The following is a 17,016-nucleotide window of genomic DNA, read 5'->3' on the forward strand; positions in this document are numbered from 1 at the left end:
GGCCCCCTGTGATTGGACTATGTAATAGCAGAATATTAGTAAAGATTTGTAAACTGTGCTTTAGAGTTAAAGACAAATTATCTCTAAGGTTTCTAAAGATATGTCAGATTGTCTTCTAGCCCAGAACATTTTTGGCTCCAGTGAAGGCATGGTTAGCTACATATTTAGCATGGGAAACTTCAAATAAGAAAAGCATTCTTCAGTTTGGTTTTTCCCTAGGGAGGCAGGAGCAGAAGAATTTCCATGAGGCAAGGACAGCCCAGTCAGTATAGCAGGCTCTAAACCAGCCAGCCAAGCCTATAGAGTGAGACCCTGCCTGAAACAATCATCAAAAATAGTGATTTAAAAAAGTCCACCTTTGAGGGACTGGAGAGAAGACTCAGAGACTAAGAGCACTTGTTGCTTTTGCAGATAATCCAGTTCCATTCCCAGCACCTACGTGGTGACTCACAACCATCTGTAACCCAGTTCCAGGGAATCCAACAGGCAATCATAGGGTTAACATCCATGCATACTAAGTAAATAAATCTAAAAAAAAAAAAAATTATTCACCTTTGAGTCCTTTCAGAATAATCCAGAGGGTCTCATCACCCCATTCTTGAAAAGGACCCACAAAGCACCAGAGTGACCCTAAGACCCTATCTATGTGAGCGTGCACAGCTTCCACCCTAGTAGAGAAGTCACAGCAACAAGAAATCAAAATGGGATGAGGCTGGTCGCAGGAGAGAATGAACAGAGCACTGGGATGCATACAGAGCAGCTGTGCGGGGAGACTGGGAGGGCTGAACTCTGAAGATAACTGTGACCAACTGTTTTCTGAGCCCTTACTAATTCTATACCGTGGACACTGTGCCAGGGTGCAAAGACTTGCCTAAGACACAGTCAGAAGCAGAAACGTCCTTGTGAACTATTGCTCTGGAATAGAAGGGATTGCTGAGATAGAAGAAACAAGGTTTGGTCAAAGTTGAAACCACCTGAAGAAGAACACGTGGCCTTCCCTGGCTGATTTTCCCCAAGACACAGTCCACAGATCACTGGGTTAAAGCAAGTCACTGAGAACAGTGTTGGCTCTGTACCACAGTGACCTCACCTTCCTTTCTGTTTCTTTGTTGTTAATTTGGCTTGCTTGCCTTTGTTTCTTGAGACTGGGTTTCACTCCTCAGTGCTGGCTAACCTAGAAATCACTATGTATGATTCGCTGTGATCCTACCTCTACCTTCTAAGTACTAGGATTCCAGGCATGTGCCACCACCCCCAGTGTGGCTTTCTCTTTGCGTGTGTGTGGGGGGGGGAGGTGGCATGTACTTATTAGTGTAGCTGTGCAGGCACACATGTATGTGTTCAGACACCCGCGGATGCTCAAATATCTGGAGTTCTCACAGTTTTGGAGACAGACTCTCTCACCGAGCCTGAAGCTCATCAATTAACCAAACTGGCCAGCCAATGAGCTTCAAGGTCCTCTTGTCTCCACCCCACCCCTTTCACCAGTGCTGGGGTTACAGGAACACACTGCCACCCTGTTCGGTTTGGTTTTAACATGGGTTCTGGGTAGTCAAACTCAGGTCCTTGTGTTTGGAGGGCAGGCACTGTGTGGATGAGCCACCGCTTCTGCCCCTGGTCTTCCTTTCTGGTGAGCTCTGACTTCACTGAGGTGCTCATCCCTCTACCACAGTCTCTCTCTGATTCTGAAGGAGTCCTGATGGATCTGTGCCTATTTCAGTCGGCAGTCGATCAAAGACACAGGTTTGAGCCCCACCAGTCCACCACATTCCCTCCCCTGTCCCATCGTAAATTAGGTCAGTCATAAACTTGTGTAATAAGTGTGCTTAGATTAGGTGAAAGGACTCTTATCTCCTGAGCAGAACCTTCTAGTTGGTGCCTTTCCCTGTCTCTGTGATTGAAGAATGCGGAAGTAAGTCACCTTTGTTTTGCAAACAACCTCAGTTCTCACTCAAGTCTTTGTTAGTGCACCAGGAAAGGGGTTCATTGTGGCATTTCCACACATTTATATCATTATCCTTCGTATATATTCACCCACACACAGTCCCTCCCCTATCCCTCCCAGTCAATAATCTCCTATATATTCTATATAGTCATGCATATTCTACTACCCTCTCTTTATCTCCTCCCCACTCATTCTGACAGCTTCTCCCCTCTCAGAGTACCCTATCTACGTGTGTGCCTTACATATATGGGTACACACATAGCGATGCAAACACGGATTCTGCATGAGAGAGAACGCGGGATGCTTGTATTTCTGAGTCTGACAAAGCATAATGAATGGCACCAGCAGGACTCAACATACGAGCCTTGTCTGCACAGGCAGGCAGAGCCTCCAGTCCCTTGAGGAGTGATCCGTGGAGCAAGACTATTTCTGGTGCCATCCACTTTGCTGCAAATGGCACGGCATTCTTCCTCACAGCAACTGTATTTGGACCATGAAAAAAAGCCCAAGAAGGCCAAAATACTAACGAAGATAAAGCAAAGACAACAGGAGCCCTCAAACGACAAGGTGTTCGAACTTGGCCCACCTCTGGATGGCCTGTCATTTGAAGTAACACTCCTTTATAGCTACCTGCACACTATGCCACCGTGCAGTGGGCTGACACCTCACACTGTTACAAAATGGATTATTTTGGTTTTCAATCCATTAAAATAAATTTTTACAAAGGAAAGTTAAGGTTTCTTTACTGTGTAAGCTACACTGAACAAGAGTCGTCATTACTGTAACTAAAGCATTCCTAGAGATACACATCACCAGGCTTTTGTGACTGCAGAACCTACCAGAGCCTTAATAGACTGTCAGTTTCTATCTTAGTTTGCTTCCTATTGCTGTAATAAAACACCATGACCAAAAGCAAACTGGAGAGGAAAGGGTTACTCCACTTACAACTCTCAGGTCACACTCCATCAAGAGGGAGGTCAGCCAAGAGCTGAAGCAGAAGCCACGGAGGAATGCTGCCTGCTGGCTTGCTCTCCATGGCTTGCCCTGCTGTCTTATACAAGCCGCCCAAGGGTGGCCCTGCTCACAGTGGGCTGGGCCCTCCCACATCAATTATGAGTCAAGAAAATGCCCCAGAGATTTGCCTACAGTCAACCTGATGGGAGCAGTTGTTCATCTGAGGTGCCCTCTTCCCAAATGGTCCTAGGTCGTATCAAGATTTAAAAAAGAGAGGGAGAAAGAAACAAAGAAAAGAGCAAAGAAAGAAAAAAAGAAAAAGAAAAAGAAACAATCTAACCAGAACAATTTCTAAGATATATTAGTGGTACACAGAATTTTCTACAGTCATAGAACACACTCGGAAAACTTAATATAGAAGAAAAGATTTAGTCTTCCAAATTGTGTTCAAGACTACAGTGTAAAGTCAGGAGAATCACCTCAAGGCAAGATTAGGTAGAAGGGTCCCTGCAATCACTCAGGCTGCAGACATGAACTATAGTTATGACACAAAAAGGAAAAGGTGCAGACAAGCTGAGTGGGGTGACATACTTTTGCAATGCCAGCACTCTACCAACTGAAGCGGGAAGTCTCAAGTTCAAGTCTAGCCTGAGCTATACCCAAGATCATAGTCAAAGGAGGAAGAAACATTACTTCAGGGTTAGAGTCACAGAAATTAACCAGGATTATAAAAGTAAAAATAACTTCCTTAAAAGTCAAGAGACCCTAGCAAGCTGGTCAAGGTGGGTGGGTTCCAACTCCGCTGCCTATAGAACTCAGTCAGCATCTGAGCTTGCTGAATGGCATCGCTCCTTCCAATGACATGACCCAAGCTTGACCAATCAGACTCTGGTCTGTGCAGCTTGAATGACCCAGTGACAGCACATAATATTAAGTCCTCCAGTGTCTTCTATCCCCTGTGACCAGGCTCTCAGGAGCTATTCCCAAGATGCACCGTTCAACTTTTCCTTTGGTCTAGAGAGTAGTCCCCATCCATTCCCAAACAGACCACAGTCTGCTGCTACAACCAGAGAAGCCTGGCTGCCCACGTAGAAGCCCTGGTCCCAGGGACTGACTGGTGCTGACCACATTCCAAATGGGGCTGGAGAGGTGGCTCAGCAGTTAAGAGCAGAGGAATAAAGTTGGGTTCCCAACACCCACCTCGGCAGCTCACAGACACCTGTAACTCCAGCTCCAGGGTCATCCAGTCCCCCTGGGCTCCTAAGGCACTTGTTCCCCTCCCTCTCTCTCTCATGCACACAAACATGTACGTATACGCACACACACATGCTCTCTCTCTCTCTCTCTCTCTCTCTCTCTCTCTCTCTCACACACACACACACACACATATCCTTAAAACTCTAAAAATGGAAAACCCTGGTAGCAATGAAACACAAGAATGAATTACTCTGGCATTCTCCACAGTAGATCTGACAGATAACAATGGAGCATGCACATCCACAAAGCAACAGAATTCTGAAGCGTTTCTGCATAAAGACATGACCAACATCATCAGGAGTCTCCTTATCTAGATGTATCACAATCACATGATCATCCTGAAAATAAGTATCACTTTTACATACCAGATTAAAAGATATTAGGACTTAAGGTAAAATGCTAATTAACCTGATTTCAACATTATATACTTTAGATTTTTCAGTGTCTCTTATAAATATCCATTAAATTATGTGACTTTTGTTTATAAAGAGAGAAGCAAGTCAGCATGATGGCTCAGTGGGTAAAAGCATGTGCTGCCCCACCTGATCACCTATGCCCATCCCTGAGACCCACATGACAGTGAACCAGCATTTACAAGTTGATCTCTGACCGCCACACATGTATCATGCACACGTATGGCTCCCAATATGGCACATAAATGTGACAAGTTTTTAAGATAGATTAAAAAGGGAAAGATAAAAATTACCATCAAACCCTCAAAAACATGATTAGCTTCATTGATCTAAAAGTCCAGGGCCGTATCACTTCCCAACAGCAGGCTAGTCTATGCCACAAAATGAGGTCTCCCATCATGTCCAGAACACTAGAGATGATCAGTCCCCCATATTTGAAACCAGGGCTCAAAAGACCTGCAAACATGCTGCATTCAGATCCAAAAAGATAAACTATTACAAGAAACTATGACTACAGTTGCTCTCATTGAGTCCTGGAAGGTTTTCATTTTTGTTGTTTGTTTCTTAATGAAATGTGTGTTTATTTGAAAGACTCCAGTTGCAAATGTACAAGCAGCAGAAATCACAAATGGCTACTGGTCCTGCAGGCTTAACCTTCCCTCTCTCCAGACTTCCTGCCAAGTTTTCCTATGCAGTTAGCTTTAGCATTGGGACATCACCTCTGAGTGCACTTCTGGATCCCGTGTCCTTATCTTCTCACATTTCCCCGATGTGAAGCAAATGCTACAATAGTTGCAACTATGTCAACACAGAACTTACGCCCTCACTCTATTCACGTCAGACGTCCTCTCCCGGTTCCCTACTGCCACCATTAAAGCACAGCAGCTAGGGGCATGTCGCCCCCAGGGTCTTTCCTCACTGGCTGCATAAGCAGCAGCCACAGCACTCTGCCCTTACCCCATGTCGAAAGTGGGGGCACTGGCAGAACGGAGGTCTGTCAAGTAAACACACAAGTTTGGGGTACAATATTGAGACAATGCTCACCTCAATAGTGGGAATGCACACACTGATGATGGGGGCCAGGGAGGTCACTGTGAGGCCAGAGCCTGGTCTTCTTGACGCCGCTGTCAGGTTGCTGTTTTGTCCTGAGCTGGGGAAGAAACTGCAAGGCTTTTGCAGAAATACAGTCTGCCTTCCCAATGGAAGGCAAAGAACCTTCAAAGGGCGCTTTTCTGCCCTTTCTGCTGACGCTGCTCAAAGGAAACACAGCAACGAATATTCTATTGACAAAATTTCATTTATGCGCCTTGTGGTTAAGGCTCCATACAAGATACTCCATTATCTTAAAGGAAAGGAGACAGTTTTATTTTTATTTAAGTCAGGCGCAGTTAATTAGCATTTCTAAAACCACCTAGAGCAAAGGTTCTCAACCTTCCTAATGCTGCAGCCCTTTAACACAGTGCCTCATGCTGTGCTGACCCCGGCCATTAAATGATTTCGTCGCTACTTCATACCTTCATAACTAAAATTACTTTGTAACTTGCAGCTTTGCTACTGTTATATTTAATATATATTTATGATATATCATAACATAAATGTCTGATATGCAGATGATTTTTGGCAACCCTTGTGAAAGGGTCATTCAGTTGAGAGCCACTGACCTAAACTACAGGGTCTTGGGACCCTGTGGCTGCAAAAATATGGTACTAGGGAGAAAGCAGGAGGCCTCCATCAGGGCTCACTCCGCTCCGAAGGCACCGCAAATCTGGCCCTGCTGTTTTCCGCCTCTATTTCCCCATCTGCAAAGTGGGTCTATAAGCAGCACTCGATCCATAAGGAAGCTACAATGAGAAGAGTCCTTGCCAAGTATCTCAGCCAGGCTCCTAGAACAGGTCCTGCAGCCTTGTCTCCCCTTCCATGCCTGCAGCAATGTTGGCTTTCAGGGCTGTATCTGGAGTAAGTGCTCTGACCAATGAAAGGGCAGACGGGGCACATGTTGGAAGCCAGAGTGTGATTCAAGGCAGTCTTGTGTTTTTTTTCTTCCACCACGGAGGCAACTGTGGAACAGAGGCCAGGATGGCATGAAGCGAGGAGAGTTGTCCTCACTCTATGGGCCAGTGCTGGGAGCCACTAAGATCTGGCACGCTCTGACTGTTATATTACTGCCATTACTGATGCCATGAATCATGTTCTTGGTTAAACACAGAGAAACTAGATTTGATTTGAGGCGAAGACAAATGGCCATCAGTTTCAAGTTATAAGTTTCAAGTTCTCAGGAACACAGGCAAAGGGGACCTGTATGTCATACGCTGCGTCCAAGAGACTCTCAGCACAGCGAGGGATCCTGTAATAACTATAATCTATTAGCTGCTTATTATAAACAGGTGTTACACTAAAGATATTGTATTTACTATTTCACTGAAGCCCAGCAATAATCTTATGAAGTGTCATGTCATGGTGGCAGGATGAGACTTTCTGTTCCCTTCATTACTCCCTTCACTGTAGAAAGGGCATTTAAAAATACCTTTGTTAAAACTAACTTTGCAGCTGGGCATGGCAGTAAATGCCTCTGACTGCAGCACAAAGACCAGGAGTAGCAGCAAGAGCGAGGCTATTTTCCTGATGTTGGCCCCTAGGGAGGAGCTGAGCAGCTCCTTCAAATCTGCAGCGGGGAGACAGTGCAAGACTGGAGACAGATGTGCAGAAAGAACATAGCCCTGGTAATGCAACTGGGAGGGGGTGGCCAGGCTTCGGTCATTTCCAGGGGAACTTTGTGACTATCTCTGGTCTACGAGATGTGAGCAGAGCTGCCTTTGTGAATTCTAGGTCAGAGACGGAAGAGTCAGAATGCTAAGAAATGTCATTTCTCTATTCTCTCCTCACCTTTAGCAGTGCCCAGGAAAGAGTGGCGGGAATCAGAATCTATTCCCAGACCCCTCACAGAAAAACAGTGACCTTGAGAGAGTTCACCTCCATCTCAGTTCATTTCCCATGAGCCCAAAGGGAAGGACTATGACATTATGTTACTTGAGTTCCCATAGCAGATCTGACCTAGCCTCACATACAGCATGGGACATTGACTGCTCAGAGCAGGCAAAACAAACCCAAGAAAATCACGAGAGAATTCAAACGAGAGTAAACTAGGCCTAAAAGCAGATCTTGAGGGTGGGGAGACAGGGGCAAAGCTAGTCAAGGGGAAAAAGTGAGAAATTCACATTAAACCACACTGGAAGTCCAATTTATATGCAAAGTCTATTAAACTTGTTTTAAACATCAAAATCATAATAAAATGAATATTTTAAGAATGTATTACTCAAAGTGATTCAAGGAAGGAAAAAAAGGAAAAAATGACTAGTCTAATGGCCAGAGAAGAAAATGGAAACCTGCCAAAGAACTATATCCAATGAGTGTCCTTGGAAAACTGTTCATGAGCTTCAAGGAATGAGAAAGTCCTGGTTTCAACACTGCTTAGAAAGGAAGACTGGAGAATCCATTTTTACACTGCTACTAAAATGTGAGAGACAGAGCAAAGATGACAAATCCATACAAACAATAAATTCAGAAACAGCCAACAAACCACAATCTACAGGAGAGGAGAGCTCAGTACTGGAGACTCTTCCGAGGGCCAGGGACACACGTGGCACACGCTAACCCTGACTGCCTGAGTCTGATGCTCAGAATCCACAGGCTGCATGCTGGAAGAAGAGAATTGATTCCCACAAGTTGTCCATGCACACATGCACATATAAATAAATGTATGTCAAAAAAATCTCAAAATAACTACTATGTGCTTTTATTAGAGTCAATAACAAAGGCGCCTATACATCACCACAATATCATAGTGCCTTTGAGCACTAGACAATGCAATTAGACAAGAAAAAGAAGTAAGCACAAACTAAGAAGAAGACACAAAATTATTATTTGCAAAAGATACATTGATCTACTGGAGAATCCTGTAACCCAAGTTCTAAATTGTTTAAGAGCAATGGAATAAAAAAGAGGAAGAAGGAAAAAGAGACAGACAGACAGACAGACAGAGTGAGAAACAAAGACAGAGAGAGAGAGATTCTAATCCCCAAAGCACAGCAACAAGTCTAAATCATCCAAAAAGGAAATCATGATCCAGGGGAACTGAAATCATAACCAACTACAAGAGAAAGTGACAGACAAGCTTAAATAAACTGATGCTTCCTTGAGAAGCATGCTTATGGTACCCAACTCTGCAAGGACGGTGAAGTCTCACAACACCCAAAGTTGCAAAGACGGCAACATCTCCATCTTAATACCCACATGTAAGAAAATGTGGATAGGCGGTGAACACCTTTCTTCCACAGGGCAGAGAGGAAAGTCTCCAGCCAAAGGCTCAGAGCTCTGATGACTGGGCCATGGAACAGCCCTAACAGAAGCTTGAGTGCAGGGTCCAGCATGTCTCTGCTGTCCCCTCAACAGGGCCTTAGAATGAGACTCAACTTACCACTGCCCACCACTGAGCCCACCTCAGCTTCCTAATGGAATTGATAAGGCAAGAAAGAAAACAAGTCAGAAACCCTCAAGCACAGACTTGTGGTTTGGGATTTTAAGGACCTAATAGTGGTACTTCAGTATAGTACATATGAATTACACCATCCACTTAATAATAGGATTAAAAACAAGAAGGACCCAGAAAGTGAAACATGACTTCTAACACACATCACACATCAGAATGGATGGCTGGAGAATTCCAGACTGGATGGTAAAATCAAGGCCTTCCAGAAACTGTTGAAGATGTTTGAGTGTCTCTATATTCTGGGTCTGCTTATTAATCAATAAGCATAAACTATAAATTAACAAATCCCAAACCACAAATATTAGATTTCCTTATGAAGAGAAAAACAAAACAAAACAAAAAACCTAAACCAAACTCTGAAAGCACTTGGGAACTACAGGGAAATGTGCACCCAGGTGACTAAGCAGGTACATACTTGGATATTAGAAATTACCTAAAAATCAAGCAACATTGTGAGCATAAATTTAGGAAATTAAGACAAAAACAAGTGCAGGCAATTCAGAAAAGCGATAAATATCCAGGAAAACAAACAAACAAAAAAGTTCAAGATAACTAAAAGTTCAAGGTTTCTGCCACACACTAAAAAATATATTAGTTGCTGATAGAGTTGGGGAGAGGGAGAATTCTACAAAGGATAGAAAAGCAGTGTGTGTGTGTGTGTGTGTATGCACACACATACACATGCGTGCACGAAATCAACACATTCACATAGTATTAAAACCTCACATGCTCTCTGATCCAACAATCACACTTCTAAAATGTCGTTTTAGAGACATAAATAGGTAGGAGGATCAACAAGGAAACCAGTTAGCTATGGTGGGCTATTAGATACCCTAGAACATTATGTTATTGATTATATGCATATATGTATCTGGTATGAGAGCATAATCAAGGTAACAGGAAGGGGATTAAGAAGGTTACAAGAGTACACATAATATGGTCATTATTCTTTTTGAGAATATACAGTCATGTGCCCATGACGATGTATGGATCAACAACGGGCTGCAGATACAATGGTGGCCCTACAGGACAGCATCACCAACAGTAGCAAAGCACTCTCCAGGAAGCTCACACAACCAAGGTATCACCGTGCTAAGAGACTGCAGATGCCTGCTAACAGACTGCATCCAAGAATTACTGTGGCTCCATGTAGAGAATCCCTCCCTAAATTTCCCCTTTTTTCCAACGATCCCTAAGTCTATCATTTCTCTATGATGGACATTACTTATGCAACTAAAAATCATGGTTAAAAAATGAATTCTGTGGGAAAATAAACATTTATTCTAAAAATAATCTCTACAGTTAGAAAATGAAAGCCACATCTGCTCTCTGGACAGAAAAGCGAGTTTCAAACTACTGGGCACCACAGCCTCCCAAGGCAGCAAGGGGTTGGAGGTCCACCAACCACAGGGAAGCTGGGCCCTTTCACTCTCTCCCCTGAACCTGTTCTCTGAGCTCCAACATCCTCAGCTCGGAGCCAAGCATAATTTCACTGTTTACCATCATTGCGGAAAGAGCGTTTGAAATAATCTGCTCTTGACTACTAATAAAAGGGATGATTACAGATCCCTCTAAAACAAATAACCACAAATTACTGTTTTATTCATGTGGCTACTAATTTACTTTCTTAAAAAGCCACAGAAAAACAATGCTTCTTATCACCCACTATTACAAGATCACCAATCAGGGTTGATGAATTCCACCAAGGAGGAAACTGGGAGGGGAGATGATGATTAATTGCTATTCAAGATAAAAAAAAAAAAAAAAAGGCTCCCTCACAGTGACTTGCAGGTCTGGGCTGAGAGAATTCTGAGAGAAACCCAGGCAGCCTCCTGCTGACTGCAGAAACCAGGCCAGCAAAGGGTAGATGGGGCAGGCCTGCAGAGTAAGGAGTTTGGAGACCGAGGGCAAAGGTCCTTCTCTCTGCCTCTGCAGCCTCTCAGCAGTGAGCCAGTCCTGTTGTTATCACACAGCCACACCTCCCAGGAGGTGGGGCCTGGGTTCCCAGGACTCTACTGAAGAATTCTAGGGCACAGTCTCAGGTCTGGAGAGCCCTGCTGCACTCATAGAAGGTGGCTGCAGAAGCCTGCATTGGTCTGCAAAGTCCGAATCGCAGCCAGCAAAATGCAGGTGATGACTAATGAAAACTTGTTCTGACTTTCCCCTCCGGTTCTATTGATTGGCTGGTGGCTTTCAGAAGCGCGCTGAAGGACAAGCAGTGACTTCAAGGAAAGGGTCCTCAGTGGCTTTGGACAGAGCATAAATGCAGGACATGCCAGAGCTCCTACAAGTTGTGTGGCCTCACACCCAGCCGGGACCACTGGCCAAGGTCTGAACCGCCTGCAGTTCAACTGTGCAGTCGGTGCTGAGGCAGTGAGGCTTGGCAAGGCTGCAGGAGGGACCAAGCCCTCTCAGCTCCGCCCTGTGCACTAGCAAGCAGTCGAGGAATGGAAAGCAGAGCTCTGGAGACGAAATTTGTTCTTCCGCCCCCAACTTAGCACCTCTAAGCCCACACAATCCAGTGCAGCCCAAACAGCCTTGCTCCTACCTACAAGTCCATCAACACTTGCCTACTCTTGAACTTACTGCCCTACAAGGGCAGACCGGATGCAGAGCTGCTGGGCAGTTACTATTGGAATCCATTTTTAGGACTGTGTATGTAGAAGGCTAATGTTTCCTGGAGGCTGAATGGGAGAGCTTTAAAGGAAAATGCTCAGAACCTGAAGGTCTAGCTGATAAGCCCTTCATCAGGCCAGGCTTCCTTCAACCTCATCACAGCCCTCTAAGATGGGGGTTTCCTGGGCTCCCAACATGCAGACTAGAAAAAAAACGTCCTCAGCAGGGGCTGATTTTTGCTTCTTGCATCTTCTCTTTCACCCTGTAGGTCTCTTGGGTGCTAAAGTTTCAGCTCAGCACTTTGTTTCACCCAACACAAACCAGATATCACTTCCAAGAAGAACACTAACTCTCAGGATGGGTAACACCCCAGAAGACACTGGACTGTATTGAAGATTTAACAACAACAACAACAACAACAACAAAAAGCAAACGGTGCCACGTATGTGGCAAAAGCTCAGCCCTCCTTCGCGGCCCCCAGGTCAGCAGCAGCTGCCCCTCAGTCCTCTAGGCACCCACTCCCATTACAAAAATCAAAGCAGCAGCGCCAGGTGCTCTCCCTCATCTCCAAACTATCCACCACTCCTCTACTTACAATGCATGGATCTTCTGATCCAGTTGCCAAGGAGTTTCAGACAACCTTCTACATGCCAAATTGTATCTGCCCCCAAGGGGCACAAAATCAAGTCAGGAAAATGATCGACAAGTTAAAGATTACACTTCAAACGAACCTTTAGAAGCACAGCACACCCGCAAAATTCAGGCTCCAGTAAAGAGGACTGTTTGCCCGGCACTGTAATATCCTAGAGCAGAGGGTGTGCGGCCCATAGGAGACAGCCAACCACCTTATATATACTGAGGGACTAAACACAAGCATGCCATCTAAAGAGTTGAATACCGGCCCAAAGATCCCAGAGATGCTCTCCATTAAGCTGAGCACCATGTTGGGCATTTTTCTGTGGTAACATCATCGCCATTGCAATTCCTGTATCTCCACAGGGTAACCCCCATGATTCCCATTTTGTCAATAAGAAAACTAATGTGCAGAGAGCCAATCTCAAGATTGTTAAGCACCCAAGCAAATACGGCCCACTTGATAACAAGTGTTCCAAGCCAGTAGGTAAAAGATGGCCAGGAAGACTTTTCCAGAGGTATGGGGAAGATCAAGGCAGAAGCAAGTGCACTGTCTGGAAAATATGACCAAGGCAGGACCTCATGTATCCCAGGTTGACTTTGAACTCACTAGGGAGCCAAAGATGATCTTGAACTTCTGATCTTCCTGCTGTTACCTCCACGTGGATTACAGGTATGAGTCACCATGTGGTACTGAAGATTCAACCCAGAGCTTCACACATGATAGACTAACACCCTACCAACTGAGCTCTTAACAACTCTTTCCACAGTTGTTGATGTCTAGTTAGAGATGCACAGTTCAAGGCTAAGTACTAAGAACCCAAGAGTATACTTGAGGGGGGCAACCCTTACACTGTGCAAATGACACGAGCCAATCCCTACAAGGTTTTCATTTGGAATAATCCCAGAACCTGCAAGTTACAGGAAGTGAGCTAGGTGGGGGGCCATGGAGAAGGGCAGCTCTCAAGCGCACCTCTCCTCCAGAAATATGGAAAGTCACTACTTCCAAGACCATAGGAATGAGAACCGAGCGTCTACTAGAACTACTCTCTACAAAGCACTTTCATAACACCACACACACCATCCAAACTTCTAACCCTGTGGAGGCCTGAAAGAAAATGGCCCCCATAGGGAGGGGCATAATTAGGAGGTGTGGCTTTGTTGAAAGAAATGTGTCTCTGTGGGAGTGGGCTCTGAGGTCTCCTATCCTTAAGTTATGCCCAGTGTGGAACACAGTTCACTTCCCGTTGCCTGGAGATCAAGATGTAGAACCCTCAGCACCATGTCTGCCTGCACACTACCATGGTCCCACCATGATGATAATGGACTAAACCTCTGAAACTATAAACCAGCCACCAATTAAATGTTTTTCCTTTATATGTGTTGCCATAGTCGTCGTGTCTCTTCACAGCAATAGAAACCACCACTAACACAAACCCTATGAGCGGCTAGTAAATGAAGATATTAAGAAGCAAAGCCAGGCCCTTTCCCCCATGCATCAGGTCATGCCTCCCAACATCTCAATAGGAAGAGGAACCTCATGCCACCCCTTCATTTCCCTCATGGACCAGGATGAAAATTTTAATCTTGGCAATAAATATTGACCGAGCACCAACTGCCTACGAGGCGCTGCTGTGTGTCCTTGGCATGCAAGGGCGATCAATACATTCTATGGGAGACAGATGGGCAAAAATCAAAAAAGTACAAGCTTTCAAGCAGCAGTGAGTGCTGTGCAAAAAAATGAAAAAGGTGATGGGCAAGAGCTGGTGGCGGGGGCTACTTGAGCCTGTGAGCCAAGTCCTGATGGATGAGAAAGCTATTTGAGAAGACCACATCCTCAACCAGGCAGTAAAAGTTGGGAGTCAGCAAGAAAAACAGTCCTACAGTGGAGCTGGGCTTGACATGTCTGAAGCACAGGAGAGCAAGTGGCAGGGGTTCAGGGTCCAGGAGAAGGGAAGAGAAAACGAGCATGTTGAGACAGCGGGGCCTGTCGGTTCAGAGGTGGTCATGTAGGTCACTGGAATTCGGGGACTACTAAGTGGAAGGCGATGACCCTGGGAGTGGTGGGGCAGTGGAGCATCATGAACTAAGTTTTTCTTTAAGGGTTCACTCTGGACTTCATCAAAACAGATACAAGTAGGGCCTCGGTTTGTACAGCTTGGTCATCCATACAAGAGCTCCAGCGGCCCTGAAGATGAGCAAGGTATAACCATGGATTTGTACTTCTAAGAATGTTCTTGCAATAAGTAAGAACCACTTTTAAAAAAAAAAAAAAAATCCGATTTGTCTTTGCCGTTTTTCATTTCCTCCATGAACGAAGGTGTAAAAATAAGGTTACTATGTCCATGACTCAAAAATCTCACAACTTAACAAGTCCTGAAGGAAGATCGAAGACTCGGGTTTCAGGAAGGCAGCAAGAATGCTTTTTCCCCATGACATTTAGATCCTAACACCAAAAAAACACTCCAAGACCATGGAAGACAGCAACCCCTGACCACTGCCCCCTGAGATGCCTAACGCCATCACATAAACCAGATCCCAGAGAGTAATCCAGAAGTCAAAACGGTAAAGAGTGGTCAGCCTGACATCCCCAGTACAGGAAAACACTATCTCAGCCTCCAACATACCAAAGACAGTCCACGTGAAGCTATATTTGTGGCAGTACCATGCCAAAAATCTGGGCTAATCTGACTCTGCTATTCATAAATTCCCCCTCATGTTAAAGCACATGTGTTTGGGAAGGGGAAAATGAATCCAAGTCTAGTTTAGACGCTGTTACTTGGAAACCATCTGGAGTCCCAAAGAAGCCACCACATCCCCTGCCCTCAAATGCCCACTGTAACTAGGGCAGTATGCTTCCATGGAGTTGAGACATCCTCGAGTCTCCAGGGAAGTCCCCCACCCCCACCCTCCCAGGTGCCAGCTCAAGCTCCACTTCCCACCCAAGAAAGGTATTTGGTTTCTCAACAAACCTGGCTGAGCGCACTCCACGTGTGAAGCTTGCACTTGAATTGCACCCGAGGCTGGGGTTCTTTGCTCTCTGATTGCTTTAAATTGCACACCTGAATTCCTTTGACAACCACAAAGAAATTCTTCCCCAGTCACAAGGATTCCATGAAAAAGTCCCCTCTACCTAACAAGCCTGTGTTTCGAGCATGTCTAGCTTTGGAAGAGACCCACCAGAATCCTTATGTAACCTTAATAGATGTTGGCACCCCGCAGATCCGCTCCTGAAGACACTGGCCCAGATCTAGTCCATGTTCACGAAGATGAGAACAGTCTGGGTCCTGCAGATTCCCGGGGCCGAGCTGTACTGGACTGGGAGGAGGGAGGGAGACTGTCCCCATCCCTTACCTGGCTGCGAGCCTCTGAACCTCTCGTCTTCCAAGGGAGCTGAACCTCGCTTTCTGCAGCCTCCCTCCCTACACTGAAATCAGTCTCGGGACCGAGCCTACAACAACGCCATGCCACCAGCACCTTCCCCCTCCCCGCCATCCTTCCCCCACCCCCAAACCCTGAAGAAAAGCGGCCAGGAAAGTGATCCAGCATCTTGTACAGTCACAGTCCCTGAAAACAAACACGTCGCGGCGGGGAGTGCGGGGTGGGGGTGTCGACCAGGCCCGACACTACCCTAAGACCATAAGCAGCCCTGAACTGGGCACAGGTAGGGAGGGATCTCCGGAGGCAGCCAGCGACTCAGCAGCCACCAGCTCCCTCAGAGCAAACACCTGTTTCCAGTAAGAATCGCGGCCAGAGGGAAAGGGAGTCCCTGGGAAAGGCAGGGAGGGCGAGGTGAAGGGGCAGCTGGGGACGCAGGTGAAGGATGCGTCACTCTCTGAGCTGGGCAACCCAAGCCTAGACCGGCCGGCGGGAAGCAAGAAAGAGTCGGGTCAGGAGAAGAGAGGTCGCGCCTGCCGGCCCCAGGAGAAACGCAGGAGCTCCAGGCGGGGCAGCTCCATCACCTGCGCCCGGTAGATGCAGCCCCGCGGGCGTGCCGGCCCCAGGCAGCCAGCGGGTGACCTACCTGCCCACCGTCTGGTTGGCCAGCTGGCGCATGCGGTTAAACTGCTTCTTCATCGTGGCCCCGCTGCCGCGCTAGCCCGGGAGCTGGGGAAGGACGGAGCTGCCCGGAGCCCGCCGCAGGGTTACATGGCTCCCGCGCCCAGCCTCCTGGGCGACGGCGGCGGCGGCACTGCGGAGCCTGGGGAGCCGCCTGGCCCGCGCCCAGCCTCCCGAGAGCACCTCCGCCTACTCCGCCAGTCGCATCCTTCTCTGCGCCACGCCCGGGGCCGCCCTTGGCGCCCGCCGGTACGCCCGGGCTGCAGACCCTAGCCCGAGCCGGGCGAGCGAACCGCGGAGCCTCCGCAGGCTGGCTGGCCAGCTGGCCGGGTGGTCCCCTTGCGCCTGTGCGGAATGTGCCGTGCATGCTGGGACTTGTAGTTTTCTGCTCCCACCTTTCCTCTGTCCAAAGTTTGCAAGGACAGCTTTAGTGCAGAGGTGGGAGAAGGCAGTGTTGTCAAGGCGTTCAAGCTTTAGCCTTCTAGGACAGTAAATATCTTCGTGCTTGAAAGGTGAAACCAAGGACACAACAGCAAATAGAATGAGCATCTGTCTCCTGTTGCTTCTCAAGAGAATGTGAGACGTTTTAGTGC

The 17,016-nt window shown here is 46.6% G+C and overlaps 1 protein-coding gene across 4 annotated transcripts in view; it reads right to left on the reverse strand.

The window, feature by feature from the left end:
- Nucleotides 1-16,756, reverse strand: part of Arhgap44 (Rho GTPase activating protein 44) — a 150,804-nt gene extending 134,048 nt beyond the window's left edge. For all 4 annotated transcript variants that reach the window (XM_057775761.1, XM_057775759.1, XM_057775758.1 and 1 more), the window contains exon 1: nucleotides 16,389-16,756. In XM_057775761.1, the coding sequence (XP_057631744.1) occupies nucleotides 16,389-16,441 (53 nt within the window). In that variant the 5' untranslated portion in view covers nucleotides 16,442-16,756. The remainder of the gene's footprint in view (nucleotides 1-16,388) is intronic.
- Nucleotides 16,757-17,016: the final 260 nt, after the last annotated feature.

Source organism: Chionomys nivalis, chromosome 7 (genome assembly GCF_950005125.1).
Source record: "Chionomys nivalis chromosome 7, mChiNiv1.1, whole genome shotgun sequence".
Taxonomy (NCBI): Eukaryota; Metazoa; Chordata; class Mammalia; order Rodentia; family Cricetidae; genus Chionomys; species Chionomys nivalis.